This window comes from Tupaia chinensis, unplaced genomic scaffold (genome assembly GCF_000334495.1).
Source record: "Tupaia chinensis unplaced genomic scaffold, TupChi_1.0 Scaffold000366_1, whole genome shotgun sequence".
Classification (NCBI taxonomy): domain Eukaryota; kingdom Metazoa; phylum Chordata; class Mammalia; order Scandentia; family Tupaiidae; genus Tupaia; species Tupaia belangeri.
In genome coordinates, this window is record NW_006159863.1 from 2,234,815 (window position 1) to 2,254,481 (window position 19,667).

At 42.2% G+C, this 19,667-nt stretch overlaps 1 protein-coding gene across 5 annotated transcripts in view; it reads left to right on the top strand.

Moving 5' to 3' along the window:
* The window catches only part of ADRA1A (adrenoceptor alpha 1A), a 104,167-nt gene that overhangs the window by 22,877 nt on the left and 61,623 nt on the right, over positions 1 to 19,667 (top strand). The window contains exon 3 of one of the 5 annotated variants that reach the window (XM_014589643.2): positions 17,932 to 19,437. The exons of the other annotated variants lie outside the window; for them this stretch is intronic. Coding sequence (XP_014445129.1) covers positions 17,932 to 18,017 — 86 coding nt within the window. The 3' untranslated portion in view covers positions 18,018 to 19,437. Of the gene's footprint in view, positions 1 to 17,931; positions 19,438 to 19,667 lie in introns of those variants that run through there. 5 annotated transcript variants of the gene reach the window in all.

Here is a 19,667-nt window from a genome sequence, read left to right on the forward strand (position 1 = left end):
AGGCCCGCCCCGGGGGGGGGGGGGGGGCCTGCCGCTGCCTTGGCCCGGGGACCGGGGGGGGGGGCCGCGCAGGGCCCAGGGGGGTCCGCGCAGGTCCCCCCGCCGGTCGCAGCCTTGGCGCCAAATGCTTTCAATTTTTATAACATCCAGTTGATCTCCTTTTTTTTGGTTGCCTATGTTTTTGCTATTATATGTAACCCAAATTGGGCTCACAAATGCTTATCAATGAAGAAGAGTTCATGAAGCACTAATCATAGGTTACAAAGATTTATTCCTATGCTTTCTTCTAAGAGTTTATAGTTTTAGCTCTTATAATTAGGCCTTTGTTCTATTTTGAGTTCATTTTTAGATATGGTGTACAGTAAGCTTCCCACTTCATTCTCTTATAGGTGGAAATCCAGTTCTCCATTTATTGAAGATACTGTTCTTTGCCCCACTGAGTGATCTTGGTATCCTTATCAAAATTCAGTTGGCCAAAGGTTCAGTCGTTCATGTCTGCACTCTCAATTCTATGCATGTCTATTACCCTTATGGCTACACCACACTGCTTTGATTCATTTCATAGTAAGTTTCGGAATTGCCACCCACTATTTTTTTACATTTCCAGAAGCTTGGTGAAAGCTTCCTCCTAAAGACTACTTCTTCATTTTTGTAAAAAAAGAAAACAAAATAGCATACTATACATGCTCGATTCTTTTGGATTCCTAAATTCAAAAGCTCTAAAGATGGAATACCCTGCATTAATAACTTTGAGACAATGCTGAACTGATTACAAGTCATTTGAACCTAATCTGAACTCACACGAGTATATTTATAGATCTTATACTCACACATCTTGTTGTGGAAACATTTATATATTTGACTGCAGGGTGCTGACCCCCACACACTGGTGATGTTATACAATTTACGATATTTGATCTATTTTACCTTTATAAAATCTGAAAAATCCTGAATTCCAAAACATACCTGGTGCCAATAGTTTTTTGGGGGAAAATGGTGAATCTGTATCATTCTATTCAAGCAACACTAGTTATATCTCAGGATGCTCAAAACTCTCATGACTTTTAAATCTTTGACTAGAAAAACACAAAGAGAAGTAAATAATCATAATTTGTTTTATACAACTAACCTTTATGGTACAACTGATCTGTGCTAGCCAATATATTAGACACTTTACCTCCTCTTATCTCTACAACTATTATAGAGCATTTGTGATTTCTAGATAATGCTCCCCCTTCAAATAGTTTTCATATTCTGGAATTTTGCACTTTAATCCTTTCTTTTGATTTAAACATTGATTTCTGGATCACTCTTTAAAATAAAACTGTCTAGGCCATCCACATGGTAAATATATTCTGTTTCTGATATATCCAATCTTATCTCCTTAGTTCATCATTCAAGTGTTACTTTACGTAACTTCGTAGTTTATTTTATTTAACTTCATAGTTTTTCTGTAAGATTATGAAGTAGTATTTTCATCTTCACCTTCTTTGCCCCCAAACTGGACTCACAATGGTTAAATAATTTACCCCATGTAACCAAGGCAGTAAGCGTCGTGACGTTTCCTCTGGATCATGTTAACTTTTATAATAGAACCACATTGATCACGTGGTGAACAAGGCATTAGCTGCAGCCACCATCTCCAGGAGAAACAGAACATTCTACACTCTCTACCTTGATTATGTCATGATTAGCTTATACAGTTTCCTGGATGAAGGGAAGAAGTAGACAAATGAGAGGAATTGGAGCTTAAAAAAAAGCCAGGACAAATAGGGGAATGAGCATAGAAATAGGGGGGGAAAAAAGTAAATTATTAATGATGTGAGTCTAATGTTCACTGAGTTCTCAGATATTTTCATGTCCAGTTCTTATCATAAACATGCTAATCGATGAAAAAGAGTTCCTGAAGCACTACACATCTACTATCTGCTCAGTTCTGAGCTTTGCCTCATAGAGGATGCTGAGGAAGATCAATTGTTTTAAAGTCTAATTTGTGAAAAAAGGATAACATTCACAAAACAATAGTCATCAGGACAAGATGTATTCATTGTAAATACTCTTGGAATTCAGAGGTGAGGTAAGTCAGGCAGGATTTAGTAATGGAAATCTTCAAAGAGGGAGTGAGGTTTCATCTTAGTCTTGAAAGGTAGGATCTGAAAGTCAGTAGAAGATACAAGGTATGTTCATTATGTTCATGGGCTAGCAAGAGAATCTGTGTGTGTGTGTGTGTGTGTGTGTGTTAGAGAGAGAGAGAGGAGAATAGATGATAGCATTGACTATATCTGGTGGGATAACATTATCCCGGATGTCTTTTTGAAAATCAGATAAAGACCTGGTCCTTGACCTGAAGAAGTTGGAAGTCACTGGAGGTTTGGGGCAGCTAAATGACATAGTGGAGCAGTATTAGACTAAGATTAGCTTGGCTGTGGCAGTAAGATGTATAGAAGTGAAAGATTCAGGTGGATTATTTACATTTGAATGAGGACCTCAATGGGTGTGGCAGTAGTGTGGGGCAGAAAGCAGGGATGTGTTGAGGCAGGAAATCAGAGTAGAATTCAGGAAAATCAAAGTGAAATTAATCAAAGACAGCATTTGCGCTTAGAATATAGTGTGGGATAGTAGAGAAGTGGACCATAATACCAGGTGAGGGATAGGTTCCAGAAGGTCCATAGTTTTGACCACAGCCAGCCTAAAATTATAGTGTTTAAGAGAAACTATCTAAAACTACGCTGTCCAATATGGTGGCTTCTAGCTACATTTAATTTAATTATATAAAGTCAAAAATTCACTTCCTCAGTCAAGCTAACCACATGTCTAGTGCTCTATAACTACATATGGCTGGACATCCACAGTGCATGGCACAGGTGTGAACATTTCCATCACCTTGGAATGCTCTGTTGGGTGGAACTGGCCCAGAGATCAGTAGCACAGACCAGCCAGCAACTTGGTGAGGGAGAAGCTCTTGAAATGAGAGTCAGAAACAGGGAAATGGTGAAGCTAAGTCAATGGGTCCTCTTGTAAGGAGGAGGGCCAAGAGCTGAATTTCAGGACATACACAAGTAGAAGAAGGCTGAGCAAAAACTGCTGAATGTCTTGGGAAAGTAGAAGTCTCTGCATAGCATAAAATGCTGGCAACAAAGAGGAGAAAACTTCAGTGAGGAGGGAATGGTGCCAACATCAAGGGCAGCAGAGAAGTTGAAGAGAGAAAACCAGGGGAAAAGGCTGTGCTTAGTAACGTGAGGTCATCTGTGCCCTATCTAACCCAATGCAGAGGCAGGGAGAAGAGGCATTAAACCGGAATGCCACGGCTTTCTGTTGGGCCCGTGCAGAAGTTCAGGATCTAGGAACAGTGCCAGTAGAATGCTAGGTTCAGGGGCCTTGTTAAGGAGGATACAGACAAGGAAAGCAGAGGTAGGGAGCTGAGAGGAGAAGGGGAAAGAATTAGAGATTGGAGTGTCACCACCAAGGACTTCAAGGTCAAATTTTGTTTCTTATTTTTTCCAAGGAAAGGAAAATGGGTACAGGAGAAGGAGGATCCTCTGGCACTGGCTGGAAGGATTAGAATGAAGAGGGTATCCATGAAAACCAGACGGCTTCAGGGTCAGGATGGAATGAGAACAGGGGCATAGGACAAGGACAGATTTAGCGGGGCTCAGGTGGTGGTGAGTAAAGGAAGTCATGGTTGGAGGCTGCTGTCCTCTGAGGCTGGAACAGTCACCTGGCACCAGACAAGTGTCAGCATATTCTGCTGGCTTTTGCTCCCCTGTCTGCCCCACTGGATTCTTCCTTTTGATTGATTTTACTTTGGGGCATTTATTATGGACTGATACTAAGTGCTTTAGGGGTATTATTTCATTGAATCACTGAGAACATTTGGAGCAATAGGTATATTAATTCTTATTGCAAGAGTGAGGAAATTGTGGCAGAGGGTAGTTAAGTAACTTGTCCAGGTCATGTAGTAAGTGGCAGAATACAAATTGGGACGCGGTGCTCTCTGGCACAAAATTGCATTCCCTTAACGTTCTTCAGTGCTCTTCATCCAGCACATGGCAGCCACCAGTCTATTCCTGCCATCGTGACTGTGTGCCACAACTACGCTTATGCCCTCATAAGGTTGTGTCTGCTCTCTATAACAGTAATTCTCTTCTCATAGCAAGGAGGTGGAAAAATGGTTGCAGGGAAATAACACAAATAACACCTCTGGGTGTCAACCCAGCCTCCATGGGGGATGAAATGCTTAGCAACTCTTTCAAAGTATCCAAGACAAAACTTGACCTTTAAGCCATTTCTCCATAGAGTTAAATTTGTCTTCAGCAAATATGGTTTGAATAAATCAAGACCTCCTGTTTTAGCTATTTAACTGGGAAGGTAATATTTCCAATCTGATTTTAAATTTTTTTCTTTTGCCAAATTCCACAGGGCAAGGGGGATGGGTGGAGGAATGCTAAAGTTCAGGATATAAAAGAAACTTCCCAAGGAGTGCGTTGGTACAAACCATCGCTAGGTCATCGTAAATATCACTTTTACTTTCCAAAGTCTAGGTTTTCCACAGTAACTGCTTTTACCCCAGCTGGTTTTCATCATGTTGTGTGTATAGAAGCCAGCAGAGCAGGACCCAGCTATGTCACAAAGTTCAGGTGTCAATAGCAAATAGATGTCTGGGGACGGATAACAGAAAGAGAAATATTGCATGCAACACTCTCTCCCACCCAGCCACTACCTTCCCATATCCTAGAACTTTGCTACTGTTCTGACCAAGTGCCCAGAGCTTCCCCAAGTCTACTGTCCTCTCAAACCACTGGCCCCATCCAACTGTGACTTCTCTATAGGTCTAACTGTGTTCATTGGAAAGAAATTAGACCCGCAGGCTTTTAAATGACTAATGTTGCATTCATCCAAGTATTCTTGGGTAATAGTGTTTCACAAGGGTCACAATGTAGATTTGATAGTCCAAGCCAAATGCAAACTTGAAAAATTGCGTATTGCCTTCCTGTGATTCACCCAGCCTTCCAGATGGAAGTGATTTCTCAAGGTCAGTGCAAAGCTCAGTATGAAGGTGTCTCATGTGGAGAACATATGGTGTAAGGTTGTGCCTAAGGTCAGGGTTTTCATTTCTGTTCTCTCCTTTGACCTTGGCAGAGGTAGCTTGCTTCTCAGAGCTTCTCTCCTCTGTTCACTTCCTATACCCCACCCCAAGCCCCATCCCTGTTTTCTAGGCTTAGTGAAAGCATAAAAACTAAAATGTGCCTCCTTCTACCAAATCATTTCCATTTCTTAAAATAAATCCTAGCTTTCCTCTTCTGGAAAGCCACCCCAGAATGGACTAAAGTCCAAAAATGTATTTTATTTATTTTATTCAAAAAACATATTAAGAGCCTACTGGGTGCCAGACACAAACTCTGACTTCAAGGTGGACACACCAAGGTAGCCAAGCCCAATAAAAGGCTGTCATTTTTACACAGCACAGTTGGAGGAGGTTGGTTTTCCAGTTCAGGGATCAGGTGTCAAAGAAGTTCTCATAGAGAAGTGACCTAACTAGGATGATCTATAGCCTCCTACTATAATTAGCATGCATAGTTCATCATTATATCATATACTTAAAATGCATATATTTCTGTGCAAATCTGTCTTAATATCGCCTTAGATGGCAACTTTAAAAAAATTTAGTGAACAAATAGTTGTACTCATTTATGGGTTAGTGTGATCATTTGCTACATGTATACAAAGTGTAATGATCAAATGTTGTAATTACCCTATTCTTCACCTCAAACAATGATTGTTTTGAACAATGGGAATATTCAAAACTTCTCTTGCTATTTTGAAACATCCAATAAATTATTGTTAACTATGGTTACCCTCCTGTGTTATAGGACACTAGAACTGGATCCTCTTATCTTACAGTATTTTTGCATCCATTAACCAATCCTTCTCCATCCTCTTCTCCCCTTCCCAGCTTCTGGTAAACACTATTTTACTTTCTGCTTCTATAAAATCAACTCCTTTTAGCCTCAACATATGAATGAGAACACGAAGTTATCTTTCTTTCTGAGCCTGGTTTGTTTCACTTAAAAAAGTCCTCAAGACTTATCCATGTTGCAGAAAATAAAAGGTTTTCATTCTTTTTAGTGGCTAGATGGTATCCCATTTCTTATATAGCCACATCGTCTTTATTTGCTCATCCAGCAATGGACCACTTAATTTGATTCCAGATTGTGACTATTGTGAACAGTGCTGCAGTGAACATGAGAGCGTAAACATCTCTTTTACATATTGATTTTCTGTCCTTTGGATATATACCAGGTAGTGGAATTACTGGATCATATGGTAGTTTGATTTCTATTTGGGGATGTTTTAACATTTCTTTACTTATTTCTTCCATGAGAAAGAGAGACAGAGAAAGAAAGAAACAGAAAGCACTCCCAACAGAGCCCCCTATGCCATGATCCACATCCAGCTTCAACCAATTCTGGATTATGGACATGCATGTGCCTGATGTACTCAGACAGGACTCCAGACATGAACCCAGAGCCCTCTCATATGGATCCGCCTTGTAGAGCATCATGTTTATTGCTTACCTGCCATCCCAGCACTTTTTTTTTTTTAGAATCTCCATATGTTTTCCATAATGGGTACAATAAAATCTTGAGTATGAGAATTGGCTCTTTATTATACTAGGGTCAGTAGTTGATTCATCCTGAAAAGGACTGAGAATGTAGTGTGGGTCACAGTGGCTTTCACTTTGCCCTAGAGCCAGAAGGACAAATTGGAGGACACATCAATGGTTTATATGAGAGGTGGCCCTGTACAGATAGTGTGGAAAAAGGATGCCTTTCTTCTGTGCCCAGATGAGGAACATATTAATATCCAAGCCCAAAAGCTACAGAGTGGGGGACTTACACATATGTAGTGCATTTCTACTTTCTACCACTGCTTGATAGTAATGGTATCTGCACTTTAACCATGACTTCGGACTTCTGAATTACCCTGGTTCTCTCTTCCTATGAGCCCTTAGAAAACTTGCTTCTTTCCAGGCCTCAGTTCTTCATCAGCAGAATGACAGTCAGCTTATATGCTCATCTTTTAAGCTCTAAATTGTATTCTACAGGTTTAACCTGAATCGGTCTTAATCTGCTATGAATCCTCAGGGCCTGAGCCCCGTAGCAAGTACTGAATAAATATTGCATTAACCTAAGAGAATCAAAGTCCAATTCCACCTTATTGAGTAATACAGAGATCCTGGTCAGCTGTGCTCTGTGTGAGCAGCTGAACCAAGGGTTAGGGTTTCCTACCTGTCACTGAGACTCAGAAGGTGCTATCGATGACGTGGGTCTTTAAACTGGTCCAACTTGGGTTCTTCAGATGTAGATTAGGACAAATCCTGGCTCTGTGTACTTAAATATCTGAATGTAAAAGGGAAAATAAGTCCTTGATTACCTAAAATACTTGATTGTGGTCTTTAAAGAAAGTATCTAAACAGCGTTTTGATGCCTGGAGTTGGGGGGAACAAGGCGTGAAATATCTGTATGACTATATTCTTGCCCTGTCTTGTACTCAGTTACTTGGCTTAATTTTATATAGCCCCAAGCAACAGGAGTCTTGTGATCCATATGGACAGTCAACTGGAATAACTCAAGCCAAAGCAAAAGGAGGAATTATCTTGATTGTATGTTATATGGCTTATGATAACTTAAGGGCAATCTATTTTTCTGTGTTCTGTGTTGCTTTGGTAGAGACTAAAGTAGTACCAAATCTACTGATCAACCACTCAACAGGTCTCTTCCATGTCAGCTCCCTGGAGCAGGCATGAAATAACCATTGCAAAATTGTCTCATGAAGCAAGCCTTCTTTTCCTGTCCTGTAACACATCCCCACTGTGGGCATTTCTTTTTCCTTTTTTTTTTTTTTTTGGAGAGGTTTTTGCTATAGGGCGCATGCACTCGCCAGACAGACAGAGAGAGACAGAGACAGAAAGCAGGAAATCACTCCCCAGAGGGGATGGCCACACCACAATCCCTTCTCCATTCTCCTCTCGGGATCTTGGGCACGCACGCACATGTGCCCGGCGTGAGTTTAAGCCACCGGGTCCGGGACTCGAACTGCGGTTGACTACGTGGGAGTCCAGCGACATAGCCATTACGCTAACTGCTGGTCCCCCCACTGTGGGCATTTCTCAGGCATCGGCTCATCTGGTCCAGTGGCTATTGCAGACTTCAGTGTCACATCTTACTTCTGTGTGTTTTTTCCAGGTGGATTCTACACACTACCTAAAGCTATTTTCACTCTACTGTGGGTTCAGAATAAATTTAAAAATCTTCTTAGGGAACCAGCAGTTAGCGTAATGGCTATGTCGCTGGACTCCCACGTAGTCGACCGCGGTTCACGTCCTGGACCCGGTGGCTTAAAACTCATGCCGGGCGCGTGTGTGTGCGTGCCCAAGATCCCGAGAGGAGAATGGAGGAGAAGGGATTGCGGCGTGACCATCCCCCCTGGGGGGTGATTTCTCGCTTTCTGTCTCTATGTCTCTCTCCGTCTGTCTGGCGAGCGCAAGCGCCCTACAGTGAAAATCTCTCCAAAAAAAAAAAAAAAAATCTTCTTAGAAGGGACTGAAGAGATGCAGACAGATGTCGGGTAGAAGGTGAACTCTATATAACTCTATATACTTTTATTTTTCTACTCACAGGATACATTTTCCTTAATATTATGTGTGAGCCATTTTACATCTATGTGTGTAATAATCAGATCCTGGTAGGCACAGAAAGGTGAAGCCCCACTACTTAGTTTCGGAGGTGGCAGGGCTAAGATTTAAGCCAGGACCCTTGAGTTCTGGATGCGAGGCCTTTCTTCAGCGTTACGCTGCTTTCTGCAGAGACTCCTTTTCTCTCCTCTTGACTCTTGGGAACGGCACTGAACTGCATGCAGCCTGATGGGACCTGTACGCTCACCTTTGTTACCACCCCCCTCAAAGCCACTGTGGCCCCTTCTGCAGAACACTCAGCAGGGCATCCCCTTCTGAAAAAGGAGCAGAAATTTTATTTGAAATTTCTGAGATCTATTGTGTTTTATACTTACAAACTTGACATAAAAGAGATTATTATTTGTTCTTATATGTGTTACCTAAAATTTGGGGAAACAGCTGCCAGGTGAAAAATGCCACTTTGATTACAGCTATAGAGCCTAAAGAATTTGAGACCTTTCTCTTCCTAAAGAGTTTAATGAGAATTTTTAGTGACATTTACTATTTTTTTCTTTTTGAGAAGTATTAGTGCTTTCTAAGTCATGGATCATTTAACATTTTTCTTTTCTTTTCTTTTCCTTTTTCTCTTTTTTTTTTTTTTAATATTTTTGCCATAGGGCATGTATGCTCTCCAGAGAGGGAAAGTGAGAAACCACCTCCTGGCAGGAGGGAGGGGAGAGCCTACGGGGGAAGTGGGGGCAGGGGGAAGGGACCCAGACCATGCCACAATCCTTCTCTTCCTTTCTCCTTTTGGGATTTTGGTCATGCATACACACATGCCCAGCATGATTTTCAAGCCACCAGTTCCAGTCCTGCAGTCAGCCATGTGGGAGTCCAGTCCCATAACCACTATGCCACCTGCTGGCACCTTGAAATTTTCTTTTTAACACAATGGTGTAGCATAAGAACATCATTAACCCAAGGGCCCTGGACCCTGTGGGTCTTCTCTTCAAGATATGAGGTAAAGAAAGGTGCGAGGGGGCTTTTCCAGTAGTAGCATCTGTACCACTTAGTTGACCAGGGACATGGATTAGACTCATTGAGTGTAGACTGAATGTAGCTCCAGTTCATTGCCACATTCATGACCCATCTAAAGAGTGGAAAAAACCCAAGATGGCAAGTTGGGGCAGCTGTCTGTCTGTGGTGAGATGTATAGCAGTACAGTCAGTCACAAGTGCCCAGCTGCCAAAGAAAGGCATTTGTAGCAATAGCATAGAGCAACTTTATGTTGCTTGAATGAGAAAACTCAGAGCTTGTATTTGCTATAACTTCACTTTATTTTTTAAATTTGTGATTATTTCATTAGCTTGTGTTTCTTAAATTAAAAAAAAAAATTACTGGAGTAGGATGGACTGAAAAAAGAAAAAGAAAAACTAGCTCTTCGCACAGGCGATCTGAAAAGCTCTGGCATATGAGTAATCAAGAGTGCACGAGTTAGGGCCAGCCCTGTGTTCTGATGGCTAAGGGAGCTGGATACCACATGGCCAACTGTAGTTCAAGTCTCAGCCTGGTGGCCTAAGAAACACACCAAACGCATACATGTGTGTGCCTAAGATACCCAGCAGGATAGAGAGACGAAAGAGAAGGAATTGTGGCAGGACCACAACACTTTGGGGGCTGCTTTCTCCCTCTTAATCTCTCCCTTGCTCTGTGTCTCTTTATAAGCACACATACCCTCTGGTGATAAGAAAACAAGAAGACCAGGAGACAAAATGTCTGGGCTATTATTTCCAGAGCGATGCTAACTAAATGAGGGTCCCCTGTTGCAATATAACAGGCTATGGAAGTGGTATCATCAGGGACATGTTACGGTGAGGCCATGTGCCAGACCACCTCTTTTCCCTCCATAGTTCTCAAACACTTGCTGAGAGAAATAAAATCTCATTCAGAGGAACGAAAGATGGTCTTGGGAGAAATATACAAGTTGAACATATTGTCTTTGCTTTGCCACAGAAATATGATAGAAAGAGAAGGTGGGGTTTAGGGACTGATTATGTCTAATTATGAGGTTCCTACTGTGCTCCCCAGAAAGACAGTAGGGTAGTATTCTGAGGGCTTCACTTGTATTTTAGTTTTGGTTATGATTTGAACCCATATTCATGAGCCACTCACCCCTAACATACACACACACACACACACACACACAAGCAAAAGGGAGACAAAATATACTCCTTGGTTTTATTTCCAACCCATTCAAACACAGAAAGGCAGAGTTCTCTGGAGCTGACATTAGTCCAGATGTAAGTGAGGTTGGGAGCCTGGTTTCCACTGTGATGAGACTGGGGACATTATCAGGCTGGTATATCCCTGACGCTGCCCAGGTGAGGGTCTCATCCCTTTCCCTTTGAAATGGAGTCCAGTTGGGTTTCAGATAACAATTGGGGCTAGAAACAAATTTTACTCCCTGAGAATCCAAAAGGCCCCTCTTTCTTCTGTTTACTCCTTTTCTTGATATAGTTACACATACACACACGTGTGTGTGCACATATCTATGATTTAACAAATAGACATGCATGTGGTCATGCACCCATGTAGCACATGCCATGACATGTAGTCTGGGTCTCTCACACATACCCCATCATGCTGGTAGTGCCAATGGCTGGCAACTCACAGCTGAGTCTCACCTGCTGGCTGCCCTCTGCCAATGAGAGGCTTCTTCTTGAGGGTCCAGTGATTTGTCAACATTCTAACTGGGGATAGCTGTCCAGAGCAATGCCAGCTCTCCTTGGATGGGCTGAGTCTCTTGTCCTGACTGCATTGCAGCCCAGGCTCTCTGGCTGCCAAACCTACATGCTTCCCTCCCTCCCCCAAGGAGTGATGCTGAGGGCGATCCCAGTAAGCCTGCTGCAGACACTCAGCATCTACTTCCTGCAGGCTTTACTGCACTCTCCCTCCATGACCTCTTCATCTGCTTGAATTTTCAAAGCATTGCGGTTCTTTTTTCTTCCTCTTTTCTTCTTTATTTCTCACTTTCTTTCTCTTTTTTCAGGGGGTAACTTCCCATCTCTTGCACTGTATACCTACTTGGACCCCATCATTCTCTCCCAAGAGAACACACGTTCACAGCCTGACTTGTATTTGCCTGTGTTTTCCCCCCTGTATTGTCATTGCTTTCTATGAGAGCCAACTATAACCTGCTGTATCAATGTACCTTCTCCAATGCCCAAGACACTGAGTGTAACCTGGCACTTCCATTACCTCTATTCCTTTCATAAACTGGTCACTATCAATGGTAGGGTGTGGTTAAGGGACTGAAACCAGGGAAGGCACAGCAGAGCTTACTGTCAGCCTGCTTGCTTGAGCTCTGCGCACAGCGATGCCATCTCTCTCTCGCTCGCTCGCTCTCACTCTCGTTCTCTGCCTCAACATCATTGGCATCTCCTCTCCCCTCGTTGGTGTGTGAAATTAAGCTATATGCTGTTTTTGTGACACAGAATCATTACCCATAATAAGCATTTCATAACTCAATCTATTTCTGCCGATTGTCTCAAATCTTTCTTATTAGCTATGTTAGGCATGCTATTATCTTAATCTTCTTAACGTCCATGTGAGACGTTGACAAGTCAGCAGGGGATCTTGCCTCTGCTGCCAAAGATACACAATTAGGTTACAGCTCCAGACTCATGCTTCCAAGGCCCCACCAGACTCATCTGCTGAGTGTATTTCTTTAACTGTACAAGACTCAGTCTCCTGAATCCGGGAAGTAATAGTGTGTCAGTGAGAACAAAGACACCTATATAGACCAATATCTTGGGCTTGCATTAAATCATTTCACCTTGTGTAAATCAGTAGATAAAGAGAAAAGAAAAGCTAAAAGAGGAATAGAGAGACCCCCACTGACCCTAAGCTCTTCTAGGAAGCTATTGTTACAACCCAGGTGCATTCTGATAGGCTGCAGAAACAATTTTAGTATTCTGAAGGAGCTAACCCAAAGTCCAGAAAGAATAGTTGACACTGTGGTAGAACTTGGCTTCTTCTCACTCCAGGATCATCTCAATTTGGGATTTGGCAGCTGAGATGACTGTGGGCAGAACAGCTTATTTCTGTTAATTCCTTAAGTAAGCCATCATCTCTGCACACTCTTGTTGGAGCCACAACGGATGAGATGGTTCAACTGCATGTTCTCCAGCCAAGCAATCTGTGGTTTTACCTTCTATTGACTCTCTTTTTATGTTAAAAGATGATTGCCTGGTTCCAGGCTATCATCTTTTCATGGCCATCTCCATGTAATACAGACATGTGTTGTGCTAACAAGAGCAAGGGAGTCCTGCTGACTAAGTTTGGGGTTCTGGAGAGAGCAGAAGAAAACAAGGCTGCAAGCAAGATTTTAAGAAATGACATCTTAGGAAGCAGTACATGATCACAGCCAACCTCCTCCCTTTTCTTTGAAATAGTCATACCCAAGCTGCATTCTAGGTTCACGGGCACATGCAGATAAAGGAAGCTATGAGGGATGGTCTTAGGTGTCTACCCAGCCTTCTGCTTTCTCCACAGAGGACCTGCTCAGGGGCAGTCTCAGTGTCTCACAGAGACATCTCTGGGTGGGACTTGCTAAAGTGATGGCTTTGAAATTTTGATGAACATAAGAACCACTCAGAAGCTTAGTAAGAGTACAGATTCCCAGCCCCAGTCCCCAGAACTTCTGGTCCCGGAAGTCATGCTGACTGGGTTGGTCTTTGGTGGTTCTGACATAGATCATAGAATCTGATCTATTAGAGGATCAAAGTGATGGCCACTCCCCCACACACCTGGAGCTCTCTTGGAGCATCGACATGACTTCTCCTTGAGACACCCAATGCACCACCCTCTCCACACACTCTGAATTCAAAAGGTGGAGTCACTGTCTCCCAAATTAACCAGGCTCTGTTTGGCTGGTCTGCACCTTAGCTTAAGATTTTCAGTGTCTCCTGTAAAGGAACTTACTGGGATCATGTGAGATTGTCCATAAGTGACTTGTTATGGAATTGCTTATATTTTCCCAGGTCTAAGTTTTCTCTTTTTTTAATTGCTTTTATTTATTCATTTTTTTTTTTAATTTGGCCAGAGAGAGATAGAGGTTGAGAGTGAGAGAGAGAGGAAGTGAGAAAGCAAGCCACCAGATTCAGGACTTGAACCCTGGTTGGCCATGTGGGAGTGTCCAGCACCTTAATCACCACGCCACCTGCTGGTCTAAGTTTTCTATTAGTCTATTCAGGTCTAAGTTTTCTATTAGTCTATTCAGAATCCCATTACTACCTCTTTGCCCATCTTTACAATCAACTTCAAGTACGGGGAGTGTTCTGTGTGTTCAAAAGTAGAACCAAGGATTATGTAGCATCTAACTGCATTTCCTTGATAAGTGATTAAGCATTTTTTAAAATATTTAATTTAATTAATTAATTTATTTATTTAAATTTGACCAGAGAGAGAGCAAGAGAAAGGGAGAGAGAGGCTAAATGAGAAATCAAGATGCCAGATCTGAGACTTGAACTACAGTCAGCCATGTGGGAGTCCAGCGCCCTTAACCACCACACCACCTCTTATTTTATCATACTCTGTATTGTTCATTTTTTGTTTTTCCTTTTGCCATTGCCATTTACTGTCATCCATCTTTTTTCCTAACCTTTTCTTAGGGGTGAAATGTATAGCATAACTTTAAGTGCCAAGGAAAATCCCACTAAATAACACTTATTTAAAATGTGGGATATTGGGTCCAGATGGGGACATGACAGTATAATATGATGCTCTACAAGGCTGACCCACATGGGAAGGTTCCAGGTTCACATCTGAAGACCTCCCTAAGTACACCAGACATTTGTGGCCATGATCTGAGGCTGGCCAAAGCTGGGAGTGAACTTTAGCATCAAGATCCTATTGGGAGTGCTTGTCTCTCTTTCTCTATCTCTTTGTCTCACTCACTCATTGAAGAAATAACTAAGTAAACTTAAATATATATGTGCTAAATTTGAATCACTGCAATATTTACTGGTTAAGGAATATGCATCTCTTTTTCTCATATTTTAGAAACCTCCTCAGGAACTATCTTATTTTCTGGTTGTTCTTTTCCCAATACGATTTTGGTTTAGTTTTTTTTTTTTCCATTTATTTTATGACTTTGATGGCGAGAAAGTGTGTCAGAAAGCATGTGAGTGAGACAGAAACAAGTACCCTTGACAGGGTTTCATTATACCACCATCTCCTTCCCTCAGCCCTCCAGCTAGTCAGGATCTCAGGCACACATACACCTGGTGTGTTTCAGGTTGACTCAGGATCTGAACCCACGGTCAGCCATATGGCACCCAGCACTGCAGATCAGTATACCACCACCTGTGCCACTATCAGTGGGCTCAGTTCTGTTTTATAGATACTATAGTACCAACTTGAATTTTCCTGGTTTTGCAGTCATTTTTTTGTTGGCCCTATGTTTCTCCTGCTCTTCACATGGTCTTATATCAAGCAGGATTTATCCAAACTCTTGCCCACAGATGAGGCAGGTAGGCTGCCAAGACTGTATGAGCCATTGTGGGCTAAGGTTCAGTCCACACTCAGGTGGAAGGTACTGCTGTGGGGCTCTGCTGTCCTCAGATGTGACACTTTTGCACAATTATTATATTCTAGATACCATATGGTTGATGCGTACTACCTCATGCATTCAAGTCTATAGTGTAGGTACTATTATTATCTAAATTACAGTAAAAGAGATGAAGGTATCCCAAGGTCAAATAACTTGGCTCACAGAGCTGGCATTTGGGAAAGGCTGGATTAGAATCAGGTCCTGGGCGCTTACCCAGGATGTCCTGCATGTGGTTAGCACGTGTCCCTAGCAAATGTCAATTTGTATGATTATTGTTTTCACTGTTCAAGTCAACTAAATATTAGACCACTGACCATGAAGACTTGAAAGAATTGAAGTACCCACCCTATGACTCTGTTTACAGGAAAAGAGTCTTATAGGGATGAAATCAAGAAGATTTCATCATATGATGGCAATGCCAGTATCACAGTAGAAGAAATAACAGAAACAAAGTTAGTCTGCAGCATCCCTTGGCCTTTTTCCCCAGGCCCTGCTTTCTTAAATCCTCACTGCTTTCCCCAGTGCATAGAGCTTGCTTTCTGGAGAATAAGGACATTTAGGTAAAAGGAGGCAATGATTCATGTATAGAGTTACATGTTACCCATTCCAAGTACACGGTATTTTTATTTTATGAGAATAAGAACAAGGGAAGGGAGCTAGTATTCTTGAGCTTAATACCCAATCTGGTCTCCAATGAGGACTTGAGACTTTAGTATCCACTGATGAGTAGGAGGTCTCTGTTTAGACACTAATCTTCTTCAATAATATAGGAAAGCAGCCTGGTGACAGCAATGCCTAGGACAGCCTTTTAATACCTGTGAAGTATTTGTAATTGATTTTGTAGATGAAAAAACAGAGTCTCTCAGTACTTTGATCTGAATGTCCTCCCCTAAAAAAGTTTATATGTTGAAACCTAATCACCAATGTGACTGTATTAGGAGTAGAGGCCTTTGGAAGGTGACTAGGTCATGAAGGTGAAACCTCATGTGAATGGGATTACTACCATTATAAAAGGAGACCCAGAGGGCTGGCTCACTCTATCCACATAAGGACACAGCTAGACAGTACCATCTATGAACCAGGAAACGGGCCTTCACCAAGCACCAACTCTGATAGTGACTTTGATTTTGCACTTCCCAGCCTCCAGAACCGTAAGAAGTCGATTTCTGCTGTTTACAAGCCACCCTATTTATGGTATTCTATTATAGTAGCCTCAATGGACTAAGACACTCAAAAGAAATATGTACAATATATTACCCATCTGGTGAGTGGCAGAGCTAGGATTTAAATCCACATCTGTCTTATTCCGAAACATTCCTATCAAACCTTAATGTTTTCCAAAAACAAGTGTTGGCTGCAATGAGGCATGAAGATTGCAGCTATAGTATCATCCCATGGCAGTTCTTAGAAAACCCAAGTACTCTATAAACATGTGTCATTGTTATAGTAAATCACGATGATAAAAAGGTGAACCTTTATTCAGTGCTAACCTCATGCTAGGTGCTATGGTTGCACGAATCGTCCAACTTCGTCTTCATGCAGTAGCATGAGGGAGTCTCAATTCTTACACTGAATCTCCATTTTACAGATGAGAAAACTGAGCTTTAATGAGTTGTAGAACTCGCCCAGTCATCCATACCTGTGTCTTCAAAACATACAGAACTCTAGCTCTAGTCAAAGTGCAGTGCAACATGCTGGAGAGCTAGCAGAAAACCCAGGATGATGCTTTCTGTTGGGGGAGGCTGATCTATACATACCAAGGCAAGTACACACCAGCTCTTGCAATGCAGCAAGAGCTGGTGCCAAGGGCCTGGGGCATACAAGCACCACAGGAGTCAAAGCAGAATCACATAGGTATAGACTAAAGCGCAAATTCCACAGACTGCAGAATTTTTAAGGCCTCATGGAAATGTCTGCATTTCTTTAGAATCAGAATAAAAGAGTAAACTGCTAAGCCAAAGAAAATGTACTGATATGAAATTTAGTTATCTTTATACTGAGAGTCATAAAATATAATTTTTAGTATTTTGCATGAAAAAGGAGCCCATGGAGGCAAAAGTAGCTGAAGCCAGGAAAGTCATCACATGACCCTGTTCCCACCTGGATGCTGACATTCTTGTAGGATTTACATAGTCTTTGGGAGCTGAGGGATCCTAGGATGACCAGTGTAAAGTGCTCATGGTCACGTCATAGGAAATGAAGTAGAGCACAATTAGCAACTGAAGGAAATCCATCTTCCTCCCTACCCACCCTCTCAGATTTTCTAAAACCACCAAACTCTCCCACTTGGTGTTGAAAGGAGAAACTGTTATGGGCAGGAAGTAATAGAGAAAAGAAAAGCTACAACTGGAAATAAGGAAACAAGCTAACAGGTGGGGAGCGATGATTCACAGTAGCCCACAGTGAAGAGGTCTCCATAAACCCTCCTCAAGAAGAAGCACTTTCCTTTCTCCCAGCATGGAAGTGGGGAGAAAGATCCTGGCAAGTGTAGCATGCTCAGGGAAGGACATGGGGGTATGGGTGGTTTTTCTCCCACATGCAGGTATCACTATTTTATGAAATGCTTGAATTCAGAAAAAAAATCACATGCTGACAGAATAGAACTGGCACATTCTTATGCCAGTAATTCGGTTCTCCTCTATAGACCTGCCGACTGGCTTCAGAACAACCACGGATGCCACTGAAATCCAATGTGCAGTCAGACATGGAAGCCACCCTCTCTGTAGATAATTAAGAAGCAAGCATACTCATGGATCAGAAAGCCTGTCTTTTCTTTCAGGAATAAAGATGGACTCATTTAACGTGATTTCTACCTGTTCTTGTGTGATGAGTGTTTAAGTGACTGTCTTTGAGTATTAGTCACTCAGAGGAAATTAAATGATGCTATGGTAATTGGCCATGTGGTTTTCTTCACTTCCCTGGGGATTTCGCTTGGCTCCAGAAGCAGTTTTTCACGCAGGCCCTGTCTGCACTCTTTATTTAGCTAATTAGAGGGCTTGAGGGAGCAGGCTGGCATTGTGGGGGAGGAGGGAGGAGAGAAAAGAGGAAGATAACATACTGGGAAGAGTACTTCATTGAAGTAGCATGACTAGGTTCTAGTCCAAACTAATACATTTTCTCTTCTACTAAGCTCTTATTTTGAACAGCTTTGTTACATAAGCTATCTCATTTAATCCTCACAATAACCTTACAAAGTTGGTATCATGACCTCCTGCCTGCAACAAGACGTGAGAAAAATGAAATTCAGAGAAACCACCTTGGTAAGCCATGGAGCTAGGACTGGAACTCTAATTGGCTTTAATTGTGAGGTTCTGCTGTCCGTGTTTAGCTTCTACATACTAAATAGACCTATGTTACCGGGAATGAGTTATCTCACCTTCCTGTCCTTGCTTTCTTGAACTGGTCACCCTTCTGCGACTCTAAGTGCCTTTCTTTCTGAATATATGGGAACTATTATGTGTCCTTTCTCCTTTGCTCTTTTCCTGCTCTCTCTGTCTTTGTTCTGCCTTTTTTCTCTTCCCTACCACATCCAAACCAAGGCTAGTGTAACTGGTATGGGGCTGAGCAGAGGCACAGGGGAAAAGAAGCTGATCTGTTCATCACAGGCTCTGTTTTCTAGTCCTGGGCAATACTTCCTTCTAAATGAACTTGGAACAACACACTGAGGGGCAACAAGCCAAGGGCTTGAACTTTGGAGGTTTAACTTCCAGTTCTGCCACCATCTTATTTTATTGTGGAACTTTGACTGAATCATAGTCTTATCACATCTTTGGTTTCCCCATCATTAAAATTACAGTACATATCAGAGAATATTTCTCTTGAAATTGCAAAATCATACAAATGCCAAGAGTAAATAATGGGTGTATGGAGAGGGTCTTAGGCCATCAGCCCCCTGATCCTCTGTGTTATAGGAAAAAGGAAGATGAGTTTCTCGGTGTCATATAGAGAGCTAGTGGCACAAGTATGTAGAGAACCCAGGCAGCTCAGTACCTAGCCCAGTGCTCCTGAAGCCAATCCATTTGTCTCAATATAGAGAATGTTCTTTTCTTCATGGAATAATTCTTTCATGGGAGAATAATTAACTACCTGTCAATGAACCTCTCCCATTTCCATTTTTTTCTTTGAGAGATATTTTTGCTTTAGGGCACATACACTCACCAGAGACAGAGAGACAGAAAACAAGAAATCACCTCCCAGGGGAATGGCCACACCACAGTTCTTTCTCCTCCATTTTCCTCCTGAGATTTTGGGCATGTACACACATACACCAGAGTGAGTTTCAAGCCACCAGGTCTGGGACTTAAACCATGATTAGCCACATGGGAGTCCAACACCCTAACCACTATGCCACCTGCTAGCCTCCGCCCCCCCCCCCCTTTT